The 22,861-nt window shown below is 39.4% G+C and overlaps 1 protein-coding gene across 2 annotated transcripts in view; it reads left to right on the forward strand.

Annotated features, from left to right (window-relative positions):
• Positions 1-22,861, forward strand: part of ARHGAP20 (Rho GTPase activating protein 20) — a 133,240-nt gene that overhangs the window by 104,818 nt on the left and 5,561 nt on the right. For both annotated transcript variants that reach the window (XM_046017503.1, XM_046017504.1), the window contains exons 9-14: positions 885-1,073; positions 13,373-13,551; positions 14,904-15,065; positions 18,672-18,781; positions 21,182-21,371; positions 22,729-22,843. In XM_046017503.1, the coding sequence (XP_045873459.1) occupies positions 885-1,073; positions 13,373-13,551; positions 14,904-15,065; positions 18,672-18,781; positions 21,182-21,371; positions 22,729-22,843 (945 nt within the window). The remainder of the gene's footprint in view (positions 1-884; positions 1,074-13,372; positions 13,552-14,903; positions 15,066-18,671; positions 18,782-21,181; positions 21,372-22,728; positions 22,844-22,861) is intronic.

A 22,861-nucleotide genomic window follows, 5' to 3' on the forward strand; every position in this document is an offset into this window, starting at 1 on the left:
GGGAAGAGTTCACAGGGTTACATTCAGTGATAGATGAGGAGTAGAACAGAACTTACTCTCTGTACTTAAAAGAAAAAGAGAAAAAGGCAGACCTGCAGCACAAGAGTACTTGAAGGGTTAAGAAAATGCAATCGCTGAAAATATTAAAGAGCAAAAAGTCATGTTGCAGTCAGACGTCTTGGGTTTACTTCTAGTTTGTAGATTTTGAATCCTGTTTCTGTTTCACGTGCCCTGCTGCAGTCTTCCTTCTGATTATTGCCTGTGAACACCACCTTCAAAGGGCAGCAGCAGGAAGAAAGCATGAATCAAACTAGTCCTGATTCTCTGGAGTAACTCTGATGACCTAACTAATAAGAAGTAATGAAATGTCTTTTTCAGACAGACATCTTGTGTTGAATAGTGATGCTTGAAATACATCGTTCTTTGCCCTTACTATTTAAATTTTATTATAAAGTTCACTTACTTGATCTTTATCACTGTGTGATAAGTGAGAGATGTCAAGGAATTGCTGAAGATTTACAGATATAGTTAGTGTCAAAAGAGAACTAGAGTACCTTAAACAGCCCCGGGTGCAAACATAGGAAAATTCAACGTCCTGCAGCTCATAGGCGAGTCTGTGCATTCCAAAGAAGATACTCTTTAAAGATTTTTTTCCTTTTGCTTTTTTCTGACACCCCGCCCCCGCAACGATCACCTGCTTAAAACTACATTGAAGGGGCCACCTGCATCGTGTGGGGTCTCCAAGTGTGGGAGCACGCAGTGATCATGCAGACCTCTTCACTCCCAAAGTCCCAGGAGCAAACGACAGTGCCTTCTCGTATGTAGCTCACATGCTCGTGGGGCTGGTCATCCTAACGTCTACATTTAGATTTTTCTCTGTGTAGGGCATGAATATCCCTATGGAATTAAAATGAGCCATCTTCGAGACACTCTGCTCCTGACACAGGGATCGAAGGACTCTGGCACGCCTTCCAACCTCCAGGAGTCCCTCCTCATGGAGCAGCTGCCCCGGGAGACACAGTGCCAGTTCACCCTGCGGCCCAGCCGCCTGGCCGTGGCCCAGCAGCTCAGTGGTGAGTGGCTTCTCCTCCTTTGTGGAGACTGTTTGAACAACAAGTTTTACTCTTGGAAACACAGTTAGTACAAATGCATAGCCCCCAACCTTTAGCTAGATGAGGCCTTTTCTTCTTTTTAATTTGCTGAGTGTTTTGAAGGAAAAGATGGAGTTTTAGAAGATAATTTTATAAATGAGCAGTAGGCATGACTGACTGGGAGTCAGCAGCGAGTACTAGGACCCTCTGTTTCTTCTTTCTTCTCTCTTCCTTCCCCTTTAACCTTGTGCTCACTGCAACGTCCAAGGCACTCGCTGGGCCATGCTGCAGGTGTTTTAATGCCTTCTTTGTGCTGTGATACATTGCACTGTGTGTTACCCTCAGTGGTCACATTGTAAGCAGGAGCCTGTCCATATCGGGTGTCCGGACACTGTGATGCCTTGCATGGATCTTAGTATGGGTAAGTCTGGGAAAATTAAGATGATTTCCACAGAAATCTCTACTAATCTAACCTGAATTCTCTGTGAATATAGCCATCTCTTTTATGTACTCCCTAGTAAAGACTCTAGAAAGATAAAAATGGTACTGAACATAAAAGGACTATTATTTACCCTAACCAAAGTTTGAGCTTTAAGCCCTCAGTCTGAAAGTGAGACTGTGTAGGAAATAGGAAATGTATCATGCAGGTAATGGGAGTGGGGTTGCAGGTCTATGGCCGCCTTAGTGGTAAAATACCACTGGAACTATAGTTTGATCTCAGAAAATAATTGCTACAAATTTGTGTAAGAATGGAAATCTTGCTTCTTTTACTTTTGACAGCATGAGAACTGTAAAAATAGTTCAACGTTTCTTGTGATTAAATGTCAGTTGTTTCAAAATGTACCTTTCAAAAGTTATTTTATGTAAGCATTTTTTTTTGCCTTGTAATTTAGGTTGAATTCATTAAGAAACATCCTCAAATTTGCAGTAAAAACTAATTTCCAAAGCCATTCACCACAAGGGAAATTCTTCTCATTCATAAAAATTTCAATCTCAGCCCTGAGTTCAAAGATCACTATAAAACTTTACCCCTCCTTAGCCACTGAGCTGCCATATGATAGCACAGGTCAGGCTCTCAGCTTCTGTTTCTGAAAGAAATTCACAGAATTGGCAGCAGGTAAGTCCAGGAGAGTGAATGAAGTTTACCTGGACACTACTGATCCAGTAACACCTGATAGATGCAAATATTTCCCACACGGTACCACTGATGAACGATACAGTGAAAAACCATAAGCATTAAACACTACATTTTCACGAGCTTTGTACATTTGTCAAATTACATCCTTTTCTGCTCCACACACTTTAACTACCATAGCAGATTCCACTTCAGGCTGTACTGAAGTATTACAGTTTCTCCAATTTTTTTAAATTATTCTCACCTATAGTTGTTCCATGCAGACTAGTCAAGGCTAATCCCTCAGTCACTTCAAACGAAGCACTGACTTCTTGAATAAACAACTGAGTAGTATGTATTGGTAACATCTGCCAACTCATCAAGAACCAAGGATAGTGGCTTGAAATAATATCTTCGTTTTTTAGTTTTCTATTGATATTACTGAGAATGTCCTCAACTATTCAAGCAGAGGTTCTCACCATAAGGCTAATAGTCTTTTTTTTAAGATTTATTTATTGGAGAGTGTGTGCACATGCACAAGTGGGAGGAGGGATAGACGGTCAGAATCTTCAAGCAGACTTCCCGCTGAGTGTGGAGCCAGATGTGGGGCTCAGTCCCACAAAACCTGAGTCAAAACCAGGAGTCAGATGCTTAACTGACTGAGCCACCCAGGTGCCCCAGAAGGCTAATAGTCTTAAGTCTAGTTTCTCTGTACACATCTCTTTATCTATTGCAAGCGCACAAAATAAGCAACTCTGCATTGGTAAATGGCTTTCCTTGCATTACTAATAATTAGCCACTCAGAAACTGACTTTTATTGGAACCTCATTTTTGTTTGTTTGTTTTTTGGGTTTTTTTTGTTGTTGTTGTTGTTGTTGTTCTTTTGGGGGAGGGGTAGAAATTCCGTAGTGCTGAAATGTTCCGTCTTAAATACCCTGAATTCTTATAATCAGTACTTTCTTCTGAGTTGGGACTGTTGTGATGAGTTCTTGGTATGATGATGTCAGCATATATTGTATTCTTGTAGCACAGTTGTCCTCTTATTGCATGATTAACACAATGCTCTGCCATTTATTACAACAACAAAGTCATCCACACTGCTCTGTCCTTAAAAGCTCAACACTAGACATGACAGGTAATAAAACATTAATATTTTACAGTATCAGGATATACAAGGCACTCAAAACTCTATCCAGATATAAATGTGTCACTGTAGTCTGCTGTATTGAACAGCAGTGCAAAGCAGTGAGAGCACCACCGATGGTCGTTGTCAGGACTGCTCAGCTCTGCCATGGAGCATGAAGTTGAAGCAGCCACAGACAGTACTGCATAAGTGAATGAATGCAGCTGTGTTCCAGCAAGACTGTTATAGGTAGTGGTCAAATTTGAATTTCATATAATTTTCATGTGTCACTGAATATTCTTCTTTTGATTCTTTTCAAATTTTCAAAAACATAAAAACTTTCCAGACTATCCAAAGAGAGGTGGCAGGCCAGATTTGGCCCATGGAGCATAGTTTGCTTCCTTCAGATGTGGAATTTTGTCAAATGCTTTTTCCGTGTCTATTGAAATGATCATATGATTTTTATCCTTCATTTTGGGAATGTGGTGTGTCACATCGATTGATTTGCCAATGATGAACCATCCTTGGATCCCTGGAAGAAATTGAATGTGTGTGTGATCCTTCTGATGTCTTGTTGAATTTGGTTTGCTAATATATTTGTGAGATTTTTGCATCTCTGTTCATTAGGAATATTGGCCTGTAATTTTTCTTGTGTCTTTGTATGGTTTTGATATCAGGGTAGTGCTGGCCTTTTATTTTTATTATTTTTTTATTTATTTGAAAGAGAGAGAGAGTAAGACAGAGCACAAGAAGGGTAGGATCAGAAGGAGAAGCAGACTCCCCATTAAGCAGGGAGCCTGATGCGGGACTTGATCCTAGAACTCCAGGATCATGACCTGAGTCCAAGCCAGTTGTTTAACCAACTGAGCCACCCAGGAGCCCAGTGCTGGCCTTTTAAAAAAATGAATTTAATAGTGTTCCTTCCTCTTACCTTTTGGAAGACTTAGAGAAAAATTTGTATTAATTCCTCTTTGCATATTTGGTAGAAATACCCAGTTAAGCCATTTGGAACTGGACTTTTGTTTGTAGGGAGGAAATTAATTACAGATTCAATCTCCTTACTAGTAATTGGCCTGTTTAGATTTTCTATTTCTTCCATTTTTCAGGTTTGTAAGGTTGTATGTACTTGGGAAGTTATCCATTTCTTCTAGGTTTTCCAATTTGTTGGTGTACAATTGTTTCTGGAAATCTCTTATTATATTCTGTATTTCTGTAGTATCAGCTGTAATGTCTCCTCTTTCCTTTTTGATTTTATTTATTGGAGCCTTTTTTTGGTGAGCTAGCTTAAGATTTGCCAATTTTCTTCATCTTTTCAAAGAAACAGCTCTTGGTTACATTTTCTCTAGTCACTTTAGTCTCTATTTCCTTTACTGCTCCTCTGATCTTTGTTTTTTCCTTCCTTCTACTAACTTTGGGCTTTGTTTATTCTCTTTCTAGTTCCTTGAAGTGTAAAGTTAGGTGGTTTACTTTAGATTTGTCATATTTCTTGGATAGGCATTTATTTCTATGAACTTGCATCTTAGAACTGCTTCTGCTATGTCCTGTAAGTTTTGGTATATTGTATTTGCATTTTTATGTGTGTCAAGGTATTTTTTATTTTTATTTTAAATTTTTTTGTCCTATTAGTTTTTCACTGGTTGTTTAATATACACATATTTATGAATTTTCCAGTTTTCTTTTTATAATTGATTTCTAGTTTCATTCCATCATGGTCAGAAAACATGCTTCGTATGACTTCACCTTTTTAAATTTGTTAAGACCACTTTTGTGGCCTAATATAAGATCTCTCCTAGAGAATTTTTCCATTTGCACTTGAGAAGAATGTGTTTATGCTGTTCTGTTTGGATGGAGTGCTCTGTATATGTTAAGCCTCTCTAGTCTGCCATGTTATTTAAGGCCAGTATTTCCTTATTGATTTTTGGTCTGGATGATCTGTCCATTGATGTAAGTGGGGTATCAAAGTCCCCTACTGTTAGTATATTGCCATCTACTTCATTCCTTTAGGTCTGTTAATATTTTCTTTATATATTTATATGCTCCTATTTTGGTGTATAAATATTTACAAGTATTATATCCTTTTGTGGATTGACCTCTTTAGCATTAGATGATACCCTTCTTTGCCACTTATTACAAACTTTGTTTTATAATTTATTTTGTCCAGCGTGATATAAGTATAGCTTCTCCAGCTCTTGTTTGGTTTCCATTTGCATGGAATATCTTTTTCTATCCCTTCATTTTCATCTGTGTTTGTCCTTAAGTCTGAAGTGAGTCTCTTAGATGTCACAAATGGATGACTCGTGAATTTTTTTTTAATCCATTCAGCCACTCTATGTTTTCTACTCTAATTGCAACTTTTAGTCCATTTGCATTTAAAGTAATAATTGATCTATGTGCTTCTTGCCATTTTGTTTCTGTTTTTGTTTTTTTTTTTCTGGCTGTTTTTTCATTCCTCTGTTCCTTTCTTCTTTTCAGGCTCTCTTCCTTTGTGGCTTGATGACTTTCTTTAGTGGCATGTTTCGATTCCTTTCTCATTTATCTTTTGTGTACCTACTCTGGATTTTTGTTAGGTGGTTATCATGAGGCTTACATAGAACAAATTTATAACATTCTAGTTTAAGTTAATATAAGTTTGGATACTTTTTGAAGCTCTACATTTTTACTCTACCTCTGGTGTGTTTTATGTTTTTGTTGTGACATTTTACATCTTTTTATCATGTGTAACTCTTAGCTAATTATTGCAGTTGGTCATTCTTACTACCTTTGACTTTTAACCTTCATATTAGCTTTATAAGTGATTAATCCACTACTTTATTATTTATTTGCCATTACCAGTGAGAGTTATATTTTTCTGTGTTACTAATTAGTTATCACTAATTAGTTATCACTAATTAGTGTCCTTTCTTTTCAGCTTGAAGAAGTCCCTTTAGCATTTCTTGTAAGGCTGGTTTAGTAGTGATCAACTCCTTTAGCTCTTGCTTTTCTGGAAAACTCTTTATCTCTTCTTTAATTCTGAATGATAACTTTGCTATGTAGTGTATTCTTCTTCTTCCTTAGATATTTTTTTTCTTTCAGCATTTCAAATATATCATGCTACTCCTTCTAGGCTACAGAATCTCTTCTGAAAAATCGAATAGTTTTAAGGGGGTTCCCTTTATGTAGCAAGTGATTTTTCTCTTGATGCTTTTAAGATTCCTTCCCCTTGTCTTTAACTTACAGCATTTTGCACTTTAATTATAATATATCTTTGTATGGGATCGTTTGGATTCATCTTATTTGGAACTCTCTGGGATTCCTGGATCTGGATATCTCTTTTTTTCCACAGCTTAGGGAAGTTTTCAGCCATTATTTCGTCACAAAAGTTTTCTGCCTTTTTCTCTCTTTCTTCTCCTTTTGGGAATCCTAAAATGCAAATTTTGGTCATCTTGATATTGTCCCATAACTCCCTTTAACTGTGTTTACTCTTTTTTTGTTCCTGTTTCTTTTTGCGGCTCAGATCAGGTAAGTTCCTCCACCTGGTTTTCAGTTCACTGATCCTTTCTTCTACTTCCTCTATTCTGCTTTTGAACTCTTCTACTGTGTGTGGTGTTTTTTTGTTTTGTTTTGAATTTTTATGGTTTTTTTGGTTGACTTTCTATACACTCCAGCTCTGTGATTTCTGCTTAGAACTTTCCTGTATTTTCTGTCTCTTTTTTGAAGTTCTGTATTTATCCATTGTTTTCCTGAGTTCAGTGAGCATCTTAATGACCATTACTTTGAACTCTTTATCATTACTTTTTTTTTTAAGATTTTATTTATTTATTTGACAGAGATTACAAGTAGGCAGAGAGGCAGGCAGAGAGAGAGGAGGAAGCAGGCTCCCTGCCAAGCAGAGAGCCCAATGCGGGGCTTGATCCCAGGACCCCAAGATCATGACCTGAGCTGAAGGCAAAGGCTTAACCCACTGAGCCCCCCAGGTGCCCCAAACTCTTTATCATTACTTAATTCCATTAAGGTTTTTTTTTTTGAGGTTTTATCTTTTCTTTTGTTTTTAATATGTTGCTGTGTTTCTTCATTTTGCTTAATTTTCTGTACAAGTTTCTATACATTAAATGAAATAGTTACCTGTCCCAGTTTTGAAGGGTTGATCTTGTGTAGGAGATGAACCTTAATATTCACCCCTGCCCTGGCTGTTGGTTGTCTCTCAAACCTTTGTGACTGTCCAAGAAGCTTATTTCATTGTTATTGTTAATGTCTCCCAGTAATCGAGGGTATGCCAAGACCAGTCAGTGTTCCAAAAAGAAGGATCTCATTCAGCACCTAGACTTAAGCTGATTAGAAACCAGATCCCCAGGCAGCAGCTTTTAAAGAATGCAGATATATACAGTGCTGTGGAACCACAGGCATACGCCCTGCTGGTCCCTAGAGCTAGGCCATCTGAAGGTGTCCCCTGGGCAGCAGTAGAAAAAGTCAGGGCTCCAGATGCACGTATAAGCTTCTTTCAGGGAGATAGTGGTGACCTGCAGGGAAGCAGAGGGGAAGTGCAGAGATGGTCTCTCCTATCCTATGTTCCTTAAGAATACCTTCATAGCCTCTAAATGTGTGCCAAATCTGAAGCCAGCCCCTAAAGCTGAATTTCCAGGACTGGCAAGTAGGTGTCTTTCACAAAAGTCACGGGGGTGTGTTTCAGTTTGCTGCCTGCAGTGTCCAGGGTGTGGTAGTTCGCCAAGAACTGTCTCTGCCTATTATAATTTCATGGGACCCAGAATTGCAGGTCTCCCTTGGCCTCTAGTACCACGCAATCACTGGGCATCCCTAGCATGACAGCCACAAAGACTGTTCACCAGAAGTGGGTATCTCTGGGAGATACTAGCCCTTGAACAAGCAGAAGGAGAGCAGATAGTATCCACTGGTTGGAGCAAGGCAGAGGGGGAGTTCATAGATGGCACTTGCCCAAAAAGATAGAAGAAGAGGAAAAGGAAAAATAAGAAAAGAAAGAAAAAAGGGAAAGGGAAATAAAAAGAAAAATTTAAAAAGAAAAAATATGGTACCTGCCAGCTTTAGTTAGGCAGAGGAAGAGTGTAGAAGATGGTGCCCACCAGCTGGAGCATAAAGATGGCACCTGCTGGCTGGGAATGTGTGTGTGTGTGTGTGTGTGTGTGTGTGTGTGTGTGTATAAAATTATAAAATATATGTATATAATATACATATCTGTTAGCTTTAGCAAGGCAGACAGAGACCAGGAAGCCTCCATTCCCAGAGAGTATCCCAGTGGGTCTCTACCCCTCAGACCAATGCTTTAAAACTAGGAAATGAGTCTCTTTCACATAAAGTCTGGGTGCTTTTCAAAGAGCTGCTTCTATACTGGGCTGTGAGGTCAGAGAGTCTGCATACGGGCCTTTCAAGAACCATTCCTCGGTTTGGCACAACCTTCTGGGTCTCATGACTGATGACCCCGGTGGTCATCAAAACCATATGTTTAGGGACTCATCTCTCAGGTGCCAGCCAGTCTTACAAGTTGGAGTGTTTAACGTGGGCTACAAACTCATCACTCCTCAGAGAGAAGCTCCAGGTTTTGAATTTCTTCCTAACTGTGGATCACATGTCAGGGGGGATTTTATGGTGAGATTGTGTCTCAGTCCTTCCTACCCACTTTGGTGTTGTTTCCTTCTCGCTTGCCCAGTGTGAAGGTGTTGCTCCACCAGTTTTTAGGGTTTATTAGAAGTGGTTCCATATATAGCTGTAGACTAGGTGTGTCCATAGAAGGAGAAGAGTTCAGGATCTTCCTACATTTCTGTCCTGCTAGGACTTTTTTTTTTTTTTTAATTTAAATTCAATTAGCCAACATATAGTACATTATTAGTCTCAGATGTAGAGTTCAGTTGCATATAACACCTAGTGCTCATCATATCATGTGCCCTCCTCTATGCCCATCACCCAGTTACCCCATCCCCCACCCATCTCCCTTCCAGCGACCCTCAGTTTGTTTCCTGTGGTTAAGAGTCTCTCGTGGTTTGTCTCCCTCTCTGATTTCTTCCCATTCAGTTTTCCTTCCCTCCCGCTGTGGTCCTCTGTGTTGTTTCTTATATCCCACATATGAGTGAAACCATATGATAATTGTTTCTCTAGTTGACTTATTTCACTCTGCATAATACCTTCCAGTTCCATCCACATTAATATAAGTGGTAAGAGGGGCACCTGGGTGGCTCCGTGGGTTAAGCCTCTGCCTTCAGGTCAGGTCATGATCTCAGAGTTTTGGGATTGAGGCCCACATTGAGCTCTCTGCTCAGCGGGGAGCCTGCTTCCCCCTCTCTCTCTCTGCCTACTTGTGATCTCTCTCTCTTTCTGTCAAATAAATAAATCAATCTTTTAAAAAATATATAAGTGGTAAGAATATGGCTTATGGCTGAGTATAGTCCATGGTATATCTATATATCACATCTTCTTTATCCATTCATCTGTCAATGGACATCTGGGCTCTTTCCATAGTTTGGGGTACAGGTGCCCCTTCGGATCCCTACATTTGAATTGTAGGATAGCTCTATTTTTAACTTTTTGAGAAAACTGCACACTGTTTTCCAGAGTGGCTGCACCAGCTTGCATTCCCACCAACAGTGTAGGAGGGTTCCCCTTTCTCTGCATCCTCACCAATGTTAGTTGTTTCCTGTCTTGTTGATTTTAGCCTTTCTGACTGATGTGAGGTGGTATCTCATCGTGGTTTTGATTTGTATTTCTCTGATGCCAAGTTCCATTGTGCTAGAATTTCTAATTAAGGTTTTTTAACTATTTTTCTAAAATAATTTATAAACAAACTTTTAAGAATTGTAACTTTTTAACATTCAGATACCTAATTTAAGCATGAAGAAACATTAACTGGAATCTTGCCAGGATTGTTTACTAAAGCTAGATTTATATAAATTTAATTTCCTCTACAATTACATCTCCCTTATTTAATAGCATAATAGCTTGTTCTTTCATCAGCCTTGGCCATTTAGAAAGTAAGAGCTATACATTGAAAGCTCTGCAAGAAAATAACTTTAATGAATTTTTTTTCTCTCGGTCCCAGAGTGAACATGAACTCTAAACGTGAGTGTTGTGCATAACAAAAGGCATGGCTGCAGCTGAGAGTGTTTATGATGAAGTGCAGGCCTCGATCTCTACTTGCTCCTCTGTCAACACTCATAGGATAGCTGGGTATATAACTTTATGATGAGGCATTTTTCCTAAGAAGTGTGTGAAAGCTAAAAAGTCAAATAAATCTGATAGTTTTAGAAACAGTGAAACCAGGTTAAATGCAAGGAAACTAGACTGAATACAACTGCTCAGCACACATATTAAACAAACATTTGCAGATTGACATTAGGAAACACAGGAACCTCCCTCCTGGGTTTACGAATGGGTTTTGTTTCCTTCTCTGTTTTTTAAAATGGCGAAGACTGGGAACGTCAGGCAAGAAGTGCTCTGGTTAAGCAGTGTGGTATTCCTTTCTGTCTGCACACTTTCCAAAGGATGTTTCACTAAACAGAGAATGGATTTGAGGAGCGGGTCCTCTTTGTGGGGAGGAGATGGGTGTCTTTGCAGCTTTAGCGAAGACTGCTGGGACCCACAACCTTGCAAAGCAATACTTTAACGTACATTATCCTTCTTAATCCTCTTAATAAGGCTTTAAGGTATAGGTCATACTCTTACTTTAAAGCTGGCAGAACAGGTGAAGTAACTTGCCCACATAAGTGTCTGAACCAGGAGTCTAACTGAGCTCCTGACCCCAGAGCTTTATACCTGGATGTATGTACACTGGCGAGGCACTCACTGTATTCGAAGGAAGCCAGAGGTGGAAGACAAGATGTTATTTAAGATTTTTATTTATTTATTTGTCAGAGAGAGAGAGAGAGAGCGAGCACAGGCAGACAGAGTGGCAGGCAGAGACAGAGAGAAGCAGGCTCCCCGCTGAGCACGGAGCCCAATGTGGGACTCGATCCCAGGATGCTGGGATCATGACCTGAGCCGAAGGCAGCCGCCTAACCAACTGAGCCACCCAGGCGTCCCAAGATCTTATTTATTTTATTGTCTCTCCACAACTTGGTGTTTGTGGTGTTTGGTTTAAGATGTTTATGCTGAGGAAATAAAATGCTAAGGGACATAGGTAAAACCCTTCTATAAAATTCTTATTTGAAATTTACGTTTGACATTGATGACCATTTCCACCCTGAAAAGATCATCTCCTTCGGTGTCCCATTGTTGGGGACTGTTGACCAGCTGAACGTCACCTGTGGTAGCTTGGTGGGCCATCAGTGCCACACGGCAGAGTTGGATGACTAAGTCCCACACATTGTCAATGGAGAAAATAGCATCTGATCCTGTGTGGGCACCACCTGAATGTCATACCACCTCCGATCTCAGTTCCGTTAGTCTTAATCACAGGGCGTTTTGAATCTGCCTCACACATGTGCTTGGTGGCCCAGCCAGAGATTCAGGCAAAATTTATACACAATATCGAGCCCCCATATGCATTCTTTTCTCCTTTCTGGGAGTACACACACACATGCGCATGTGCACGCATGCACACACACACACGCACACACACTTTCCGGCTGCTGTGGTTACCTCCATCTCCATTCTGCAGATTTTTCAAGCCAGCGAGAGTGCAAACTTCCCGAGGCTGTAGTGACCCTGCCACCCTGGAGCCTGTCCCCAGACTAAAAGCTGTAAGAAGCGGAAACTGCCCCTGTGCTGTGCCATTCCCTGTTGCAGGTGTCAGACTTTTGCCTCCAGTGCCCGCCTTCTTCCAGCCACTCTTTGGTGCTTTTAAGTAGGCTATGGTATTCTTAAATTTCATCTGGAGTTTAATCTCTTATCTGCGTGTATGTGCTGGGGGTTGGAGGATGCCAGTGAACAGGCCCAAAAGAACTTTAGAGAGCTGTCTTTTTATGTATCAAATCCTGTGCAAATCCATCAACTTTCAAGATAAAATTAGATACAGATGACATCAAAACTGTTTAGCACTATGACCTCACAAAGTCATGATTCACTGTCGACCTTTCTTCTGCCTATTTTGTTCATGCTGTCCCTTTCCATCTAAATCTCTCCTCAATTCAGTTACTGCTTGAGAATGATTTACTGAGTATTTACAAGGTGCAAGACACCATGTCAGGTGCTCTGTTGAAATTTTATTCATTCAGAATCCAGATCAAATGCATGTTCCTCCAGGATCGTTCCCTCCCTCTTGATAGGCAGATATGCCTTACCATTCTTCTGAATGTCTTGGGTACTTTGCCTTTCCCTTGCTTCTCTCCCCACCGTCACCAGACCTATTTCCCCTGTTAGATTATAAGGTTCATCATGGCATGTTCATCAAGAACAAGTCTCATTCACGTTTACACACATCCATGCTACCTTAAACATGCTTTTTAAAGTCCAGAACCAAAAAGATACCTTTTAAAAAGTCTTTGCAGTGGAAAGAAGGATGAGGGGTGGAAATGTAGAACATTAGCTTCCTGTCTTTGTTTTCAGCAATAGAGAGGGACATAAAGTAATAAAGCATTATTTATTTCTAGAGAACATCCTAATAAAAGATAACTCTTGGTGTTTTTCATTCCTCTTCCTTTTCCTCTTCTTTTTCCCCTTCTCTTTCTCCCTCCTCCTTTTCCTCCCTCTTTCCTTCTTTTTCTCACCATTTGATTGTGGTCTGATTTAATCTTCAACTTCTTTGTATGCCTCGTCTCATTTTAAAATAAGATATGTGTGTTAGTATGAAACACCTTTTGCCTTAAGTTGTTACAGTAAAGAGAGGCTTTTCTTTGCCTTTGAAAATTCAGTGACAAAACTCAAGTAAACAGACCAGTGATGTTCCAAAAATGGGATAGAGAATCATCCAAATATTTGATTTTCCCATAATTTATAAAATATTACCATGTAATTTCTTAGATTAAATTGTCAGTAACAAAGGATATCTATAAGCATTTTTCTCATTGAACCATAGAAATGAACAATATCCTGTAAGTTGAAAACTGTCAAAATAAGACTAAGTGAGTTAAAATAGTTTTCCTAATAATCTCACTTCTTCCTTAGACTCAGGTCAGAAGACATTTAAAAGGAGAAGGTCTATCATAAACTGGGCCTTCTGGCGTGGGTCCAGCACTCACCTGGATAACTTACCAGTGTCGCCAACATCCCCTGTGCCGGGGCAGCTCTTCGGGGTCTCTCTGCCAAGTATTTGTGAAAATGACAATCTGCCCAAACCTGTCCTGGTGAGTCTCGTTAGGGCCTGTGACACTAATGGGAACGGAGAAGCCTGGGAGGGAAATCTCTTCTTAAATGGAAAAACTACAGACACGGCTTTGGCTTTGACTGAGAATTTTATTGTTACTTCAAAGGAAAAAAATCTGATTAAGTTATTGCAGAATCCTAAGGGAGACATAAAGGGGAGAGATCATGGAGGCTGCTGGTTTCAGGAAGGAGCCATGTAACCTGCTCGGATAAATCAGAGTTTGGCTCTGTAGGCAGAGTCCACTCTGGAGTCCCGTTATCCCCCACGTTTCTCTCATGGCCTTTTCAGAACTCTGCATTGTTCTGTAACCCTCCTTTAATCATTCTAGCAGCAGAAACCACTCATTCTTATACTTTTAAAAAATCTGACATGTCTTAGATATATTTCAGGTGTCTACACATGTACATCCTCTGGCATTCAGTTCCCTTTTATAAAGAGAGTGGGTCAGATGAAACCACTGAGTCTGTACAATGTCCTTGATATATGGAACGATCACTGTTCAGCGGCATTCATTGAGTGCCCCGCATCCCGCAAGCACTGTGCTGGATGTATGGGACGTGCAGGACTTGACCTACGTCATGCTCTGACATGGGCTGCCCGCTGGCCTCACCATCTTCGTGCTCACCCTCCACAGCACATGGAGCACTTACCACTAAAATCATCCCTACTTTACAAATAAAGTCTCAGGTTTACCAGAGGTCACAGAGTAAATGCATGCCATAACTAGGTTTCAGATCACATGGGTTGCTTGTCCCCAACACCCATTCTCCTTCCTACACCACAAGCAGAGGACATTTCTTTGCTAGAAAGAAAACTAAATGAAAGACTGATCATGATGCAGTGGAGAAAACTTCCTGGAAGAGGTGATTTTTTTTTTAGTCTGATTTTCAAAGAAAGAAGTAAATGCAGGCAGTAGAATGTGGTATGGAGTCACATAAAAAGAAAGACAAGCAAGTGGAGAATGAGTCTGTCAAGAATATTTCCATATTTGGAGGAAGGGTCCACATTAGAGAATAATAGGAAAAGAGGAGTAAGGGAAGGAGGGAGGCAAGTTTACAGGGACCTTGAAGCAGTCAGAGAAATACGATTTTAAACACAAAAGATAGTCTCATTAAAGTAAAATGTTTTAGATGTTGAATATAGCAAGAATAAGTAGGGGAAAGAGATTTAGAGAAACCAAAACACAAACTGACTTCAGTCCTAGTAACAGCCCCTCCTCAGGTGCTTTTCCCCTGGGACACCCTGGCCTCTGGCCCCAAAGAGGGCAAGTGTGTCTTCCCCTGCTTGTATCTGTGAAGTGCCATTTTGGTTTTTTCCTTTGCTTCCTTATAGGATATGCTTTTCTTTCTTAATCAAAAAGGACCCCTCACAAAAGGGATCTTCAGACAATCGGCCAATGTGAAATCCTGCAGAGAGCTAAAAGAAAAACTGAATTCTGGAGTTGAAGTACACCTAGACTGTGAATCTGTTTTTGTGATAGCATCTGTCTTGAAGGTAGGAAAGGTTCTCCCTTCATCTACCCCACAGTGTAGCTCTGGGAGGAGACAACTGGTTTCTCTCATTACAACATTTTACCAGCTGCAAAGAATCATAATGGATTTAGAATCTAAAAAGTGTTAAAAACACAAAAATCGAAAATCACTTCACAAAAACAACATAGGCTTTTAAAAGCCCTTGCCAATGATATGGCATGTCAGAAATGCTTTTTGAATTTTTTCATCCCACACCACTCTCATTTTCATTCTGCCACCTCATACCCAAAAATAAATAAATAATTAATTAAATAATTAAATTAAAAATAGTCAAAGCACGCACCACATATTTACCAAAATAAACATCCTGATTATGATGACTTACTCACAGTCTCATTACCTTCCTAATAAAGGCAAATTTTCAAAAATAAACTTGTATTCAACTTTGAAAGAGAGTTTACCATAATAAACATTTGCCTAACAACTAAAACAAAAAATTGCTCACAGAGACCACTGAAAATTCCATTCACTTATACTAACATCGTGCCTTCCCCTATCCCCTAGTGCCTTTCTAAAGCAAAAGCAGAGTAGGAATGACTCCAGCATCTGGGTCTTTTATAAAACCCTTACCACATTTGGCACTTTTTATGGTTTTTACTTACCCTTTACCCCTTGGTTACTTAACTCACACCCATAGTTGAGCTAGAACTCTTCTAAAATGTTTTCCTCCCCACATTCTTGCAGATGCCTCACATGTTTTAAAAACCTAGAGTCAGTACCACCCCAGCTAGAGTTTCTGCAGACTGGTCTCAGACTCCCATCCCCCAGCCCAGCTGGAAAGCACCAGGGCAAGGGGTGGAGGAAAACGTGATGGAGATGACCCTTGCATGTCCCTCCTCCTGCTCAGCCGGTACAGAATCTTCCTTCATGACTTAATGGATAATCAGATGTTTCCTGGCAAAAGAGCCACTTCTGCTCTTAACCCCTGCTGTAGACTTTTGCAATAATGTATCAGTCAAAAACAATAGAGAGCTGGAGCTAGGCTCATTTTATCTGTTTTGCAAAGGATTTGTGACTACTTTTCAATCCTGAAATACAAGAAAGATATGTACAGTGCACTTAGCCAAATGTATGTTAGTATATATATACATGATGAATTTTCCCTTTTTTTCTTCCTATATTAGGCTTTTTCCCCATCTCTTAATTTAAAAAGTTAAAAGCCTACATTTTAGAAAATTTTCCTTACTGTGCTATTCTTCATAGCACCACACTTTATACTAAACTTTTGAGACTATTATCGAGAAATATGGTTCTAGAGGAGTCAACTTATACTTCAAATTGCAGAAATATCACTGGTCCAAAAATATCAAAAGACAAATGATTGAAAAATCTGGTTAAATGAATTCCAAATAATTGAAGTTTTGTAATCATGTAACTGTGTGTTACTCTCATTTCTTCCCAGTGATTGCAGGAAAGAAGATACTTTTTGCCAAAGGTTTTTGAGCTTTTGGTTTGTTTTGTTTCTTGTGTTTAAGACTATCTGGAAGTGGTACTTAAGTTTTCCTTTAATTTCTTACTTACGCTGGTTTTGCTTAAATACGAGCCTAACTCTTCAAACTGTTATGGGAAGAAAATTGCTTGAGACACTGCAACTTTGATCCATTAGACCTCTAAGGAAAAGTTCATTTTTGATCCTGCAGGAATCTCATCTCAAATTAATTTGGGAGTTCTGCTGATGACCTGGGCTCTGCTCTTGGAGGAGAGGAGGCTTTCAGTTGAGTGCTGTGAGCTGGTGATTGTAATTCAGAACCAGAGCTCACATCCTTTCTCAGCTGTGATGGTGGTTGTATTTCGTAACTTGTTATTCCAGCTGTGGAGAGTTCATTGAGATGTTACGAGTTATTATCTTTCAAGTGTAGGTTTAAGATTTAATGATGTTTTTCTTCAAGACAGATCATAAGTATGTTTTCCACTGAGATTTAAAAAGAGAACTATTGTCATTGCCCCACTTTGAAATAACAAATTTTGCCTCTTCTAAATCTGACTTTTAAAGTAGGTGCAGCAACTAAAATTAGTTCGGAATTATGAAATTTTAATAGCTTTACCCAAAAGTAGATGACTTTTGTCATGACACATCTCAATTACAAGTATCCAGGTACATTTCTGCAGAAGAAAGAATAGAACAGAGAAGGACTTTGAAGCAATCTCTTCCTACTCGTTAACTGCTCTAAAAAAAATTTATGGCTACATGACTACAAAGAGGTGTTTTAAGTTATCTTTAAAATCGCAGTTACAGTTAGTTGGCCTTACCTTGTTCCTCATCAGTGTGCGGCCATGGAAAAAAATAGCACCAGTTCAGTAATGACCTCTGTCTACTTTGTCTGGGACTGTGTGTGGCATTGAAGTGTACAGAGAAGAAGGCAGGTTCTGTCCCTGCCCTGGGGGAGCTCATACTGGAGAAGATGCACAGCTAATCAGCAGAGCATAACAGTCAGATGCCGCAGCTTCCCGAGTAGTGATAGAGACAGGACACGAGAGTAACGGGTTGTGTGTTGCTGTCTGTAAGGCACATAGGTAAAGTTGTTGACTGGGTTCTCCAGCAAGAATTAAAACTGCGCAACTGCAGACTTTCATCTGTCTCCATGTGGTAAGCAAGAACTTGCAAGACCATGGGTACAGTGCTTAGACCTGAAATTGAGTTTTTTCCTGCCTAATCATCACTGAGGTAGAGATCAGCCTTTGCAAGCCTGGCCTTGTTACCACTAAGCCAAAAGCAACAGAGAGAGTTGGCCTAGATCACAAATGAATATAGGACCAGGACCAAATTTAATTTGTTTCTATGCTTTTTATAAACAAAAATCAAATACCCTTGATCATATCCTATTTGTGATCCGGTCTGGTTTCCCCACACCCAGCCCCACCAGCAGTCGCAGCAGACTAGGGTCTCAGAAGATAATGTACTGGGCGCACTGCTGAGTGTGTGTCAGGCTTGTGGGTGCTGTCCCAGACCCCCAGAGCCCAGACATACATAGCCTTGAATGCTTCCTCCCCCATCCCCATTATATGAGGGGAATACCAGGAGAAACTCTGAGTACCTCTGGATGGAATTTTCACCAATGCCACTGGAATATAAAGTTCCAAAATGACAGGGACTTTGTTTTACTCACTTCTTTGTGACCAGCCCCTCAACCGTCCCTGGCATATTAGAGCAATTATGTGTAGAATGACCAGATGACTGACTATCACATTAGGAACCTCACAAATGTCTTAGTGTGTTTCTTTGAATGGTTGATTTGAGAGCAGAAAAAAAGGACTTGGGATGGTTTGCCAGACCCTGTCATGTTGTACTAGTTGGTTAAAACATACACAAACAAAATTCTAGCCCAAAGAGGTTGTCCTTATCTTTCCCACTATACCCCAGACTCCAATTTCCCTCTGGTTTTTGTTAGAAAAAAATTAAAGCCTGTGTTTCTATGTGCGCACAACAGCGGAGAGTTAGCACAGAGCTCCATGTATTCCAAAAAAAGGAGGACTTAACTTTTCAATGAAATGTTTGCTTTCTTATTTCCCCAGTACATATATAGCATGAGAATAATGACTTAAAATATTTATTTTCCTTCTGTAAAAGGATTTTCTACGAAATATTCCAGGAAGTATTTTTTCATCAGATCTCTATGATCATTGGGTCTGTGTCATGGATCAAGGAAATGATGAAGAGAAAATAAATACAATTCAAAGGTAATTATTCTAATTTAGTCATGTCTCAAAAATACTTTAAAAGAAACTTTTATAAGCTTGTCGATTCAAGTAATGATGACTCTCAAAGCCATATCCACGAAGACCAGTTTAAAAATAGATTTATGCTAGCTACTATCATTGTTAGTATTGTTTGCCCCTAATCTTACGAACATAGAATACTTGAGCATTGTATACCTCCTGTATATCTGAATCTGATAGGAGCTGAAACTTATTAATAACGAGACTCAGTCTACAATTTATGATCTTAATTTTGGTAAATACTTAACTAACCATACAGCTCTTTGTCTATCTCATTCAGCAACTGAATTCAAACAGAGAAAATTCCCTCCCCTCCAGGAACTGACTGTCTTAGTAGAGTAGAGAGATAAACCAAGGATTATAGGTGTAGCAGGATCGGTGCTATGAAAGAGATATGGAGGAGGGTACTGCAGAGAGACAGTTTAACTATTGAAAAGTGTCAAGGAAAAAGCCTGTCCTATCACAAAGAATGCATTGTCTGTTCTCGTGCAAATGGAGATTGCTGGCAGAACTCACCACCCAAATTCAGTGTTTCTTGCATTATACCAGAATTGGAAAGAAGTGTCCATTAACAAAAGGCAGTACTCCCGGTTCTGTAAAAACCCAAGAATCCTAGTATCATTTATCTGCATAGGCTTGTTTAGTACAGTTTTTTTCTTTTTTCTTTTTTCTTTTTTTTTTTAAGATTTTATTTATTTATTTGACAGAGAGAGAACACAAGTAGACAGAGAGGCAGGCAGAGAGAGAGAGAGGGAAGCAGGCTCGCTGCTAAGCGGATAGCCAGATGGGGGACTCGATCCCAGGACCCTGAGATCATGACCTGAGCTAAAGGCAGTGGCTTAACCCACTGAGCCATCCAGGCGCCCCTAGTACAGTTTTTTTCTTGAGCAACTTTCAAATATGAATTATTGTCTGTACACTATTGGTAGACACCTTTTGTCAGTAGAACATATTATAACCGTTGAAGACACCAGAAGTCAAGTCACACATACCATCTGTGCTTCCATTATGATTAGGTGGAAGCCAGCTTCTCTGCGTTGTTGCTCATTGTCTAAAACTGTGTATCCTACAAACTGTTAAAGGATGATTAAAAAAAAATAAAATTAAGACTCATTCAAATATAAAATGAACAATGTGAAAATTTTTATTTAAATCTTTAATTAATGAGAGAACCAGCTGGATGTTACCACCAGTTCAAAGGAGATTTCAAACTACCACAATGTCCATAGTTGCTTCAGAAATGATGAAATGGTTTTACACATAGACACAAAACTGGCTTTTTCTGCTGGAGCACGAAGGGGAAGCAAGTAAATCATATGTCTCTCCACCAGACAGAATTTTCAAGTCTATGGACAAGTGTTAGATGTAGTGCTATCTGTAGTCTGCAATTTACAGAGTTGTAGAATAGCTCAAAGATATAGGGCCCCTATGGAATCAGGTAACCCAGAATATGCTAGACAGCACCTTACTTTCCATTGAATACACTCAGTAATCTCTTAGTTTATTTCAATATCTCTTATAATTTGTCCTTATGAAACTACTCAGTGTCAGTCCATCACACTGAAGAAGTGCCTCTGTGCTCTTTACGCAGCAAGTCACATTACCTTATTTTCCCTCCCAGGTTGCAGACTTCTGTTGAAAAGAAACCACCATGAACATCAACATATATGTCTTTTTTCTGTATAGTAGTCCATATAATTTTCAATGAATAATAATTTTAAAATCCCCTATCAGTTACAAAATAGGAACAGTAGGAAATGTACTATTGTAAGCTTGACTTATATATGAAAGTGATACCAGCAAGAAAGAGAAGTTTGGGACAAAATTGAGCTTGGAAGCTGATAGAGCAGAACATAAGCTCTCAGAATGGACCTAAAAGTCTTAATAGTTGAGGTTTGGGTTCTCACCAAGAGATAGAATTCCTGTATTGCTACTGAGAAATAAAGAACCACTAAAATTTAATTATTGTTTAATTTCATCAAAAAGCTTTTTGGGGGAGGCTTGGTTGAGAATATTCTGAAACGTTATAAGATTTGCCTAAGTTAAAACACATTGCATTAATTTCAGGTATATATTTCAGGCAGGCAACAGTTTTTTATAAGCCATTTTTCTGCATTATATTTCATCTTAATGATGGGTTGTGAAGACAGTGTGCAAAATAGATAAGGAAATCCCCAGTCCATGTTTTCATTCTTTCTGTAAGGCAGTCCCTACGTTGCATGTACCATAGTAACTGAAACTCTTGCATATCTGAACTGTATTCTTTCTTTGCATGGTTTCCCATGAAAAGCAAGGGTTGCTTATCTACATAAGTTTTTTTATGAAATGTCTTTCTTAAAGAGTGCATTTTTCTGTCTTTAGGCTATTAGACCAACTTCCGAGAGCCAACGTTGTTCTCCTAAGGTATCTTTTTGGGATATTACACAACATTGAGCAGCATTCCTCATCCAATCAGATGACTGCATTTAATTTGGCCGTGTGCATTGCTCCAAGCATTCTTTGGCCTCCTACTTCCTCCAGCCCAGAACTAGAAAATGAATTTACAAAAAAGGTAATGAAGTTTTTCATTTTTATGCCCTGGGGGACTGAGTCCCCATTTTGAACCTTAAACTCAGGGTTTTAATTCTGAAAGACATTTTCTTGAATAACTTAAATACACCTCTTTAGAAATTTGAGTGTATTGAGTTTATCCTATCCTGGTAGATTATAGAAAGGTACTTTCTTGAGCAAAACAGAGATAGTAGTTGGGTTACTTCTCTTCTCCCTTCAAGGAGGCAAAAACACTTTGGCTGACTTAAACCTTAGAGTTACAAGAAAGAAAATGATATGATTTAATAAAAAAGAAGGACTTTGGACTTAGACAAGCCAAGGATCATTCTTCAGCTCCACCACTTGCCAGATATACAATCTTGGATAAAATTAGTTCTGTTGATCCAGTTTCCTCATCTAAAAAATGGAGGTGGTGATGATACCTAGTTCAGGCAGCGGCTACTTGAAATCACACCCTTCTAGAGCCTGCTAGCTAATATGGGGCTTAGGGATATTAGTTCCCACAGCTCCCAACACTCTGCCTGTTCCTTCACCTCAGCGGCTGGGGCAAGGAAACCAAGGATACATCCCAATACATCTCAGCAGAGGCACAGAGCTCCCTTGCAAAATCTTATCTCCAACCCCACCTCTCCAGGAAGTCTAAGGGAAGAAATTGCATAGATAAAGACTAGTGAGGCAAAATGCAAGTTTTCTCTCTAGCTGTATTCCCTACTTCACAGGGAACCCACAGAGGATGCCCACTTCCCACGTTTATGACAACTGCCTTTTACATATAAAATATATTTCATAAGTCTTTACCTAATGATACTTCATGAATTTTAATAAGTAAGTTTATTTCTTTACCCCAAATGCCCTAGAGAGAATACTTTAAGTTAGCCCAAATTTATTTTATTTTTTTAAATTTTATGTATTTAAAAGAGAACAGGGAGAGGGACAGAGGGAGAGAGAGAATCTTAAGCAGACTTCATGCTGAGTGATGAGCACAGTGTGGGGCTCAGCCTCACAGCCCTGAGATCATGACCGGTGCCAAATCAAGAGTCGGATGCTTACTAACCAACTGCACCACCCAGGGGCCCCCAAGTTACCCTAATTTTAAAGATATAGCATTAGTATAAAAATGTTAACATTGAGCTAAAGCCACAAGGAACTTTAGCCCACCAAATAAAATTAATTTCTACACCCAAACTACTCTTGCAAGTATCATAATTTTTTAGGAGGAACTGTTTTGTACATTTTTAAAGCAGACATGAATTTTTCTTGATTCTTTTTCACTTTTAGTAAGATTAGGATTTATATATGAAATGTGCTTTAGAGACTATATGAAAAGTAGCACTTTCTCTTTGTCCTTTTTCATGCAGGTTTCTCTGCTTATACAATTTCTGATTGAAAATTGCTGTAGGATATTTGGAGAAGAAATCACTTCCCTCTTGGGACAGGTTTCAGTGAGATGTGATACCAGAGAGAACGCCTCAGGTATCGTGAATAATAATT

Source organism: Meles meles, chromosome 8 (assembly GCF_922984935.1).
Source record: "Meles meles chromosome 8, mMelMel3.1 paternal haplotype, whole genome shotgun sequence".
Lineage (NCBI taxonomy): Eukaryota > Metazoa > Chordata > Mammalia > Carnivora > Mustelidae > Meles > Meles meles.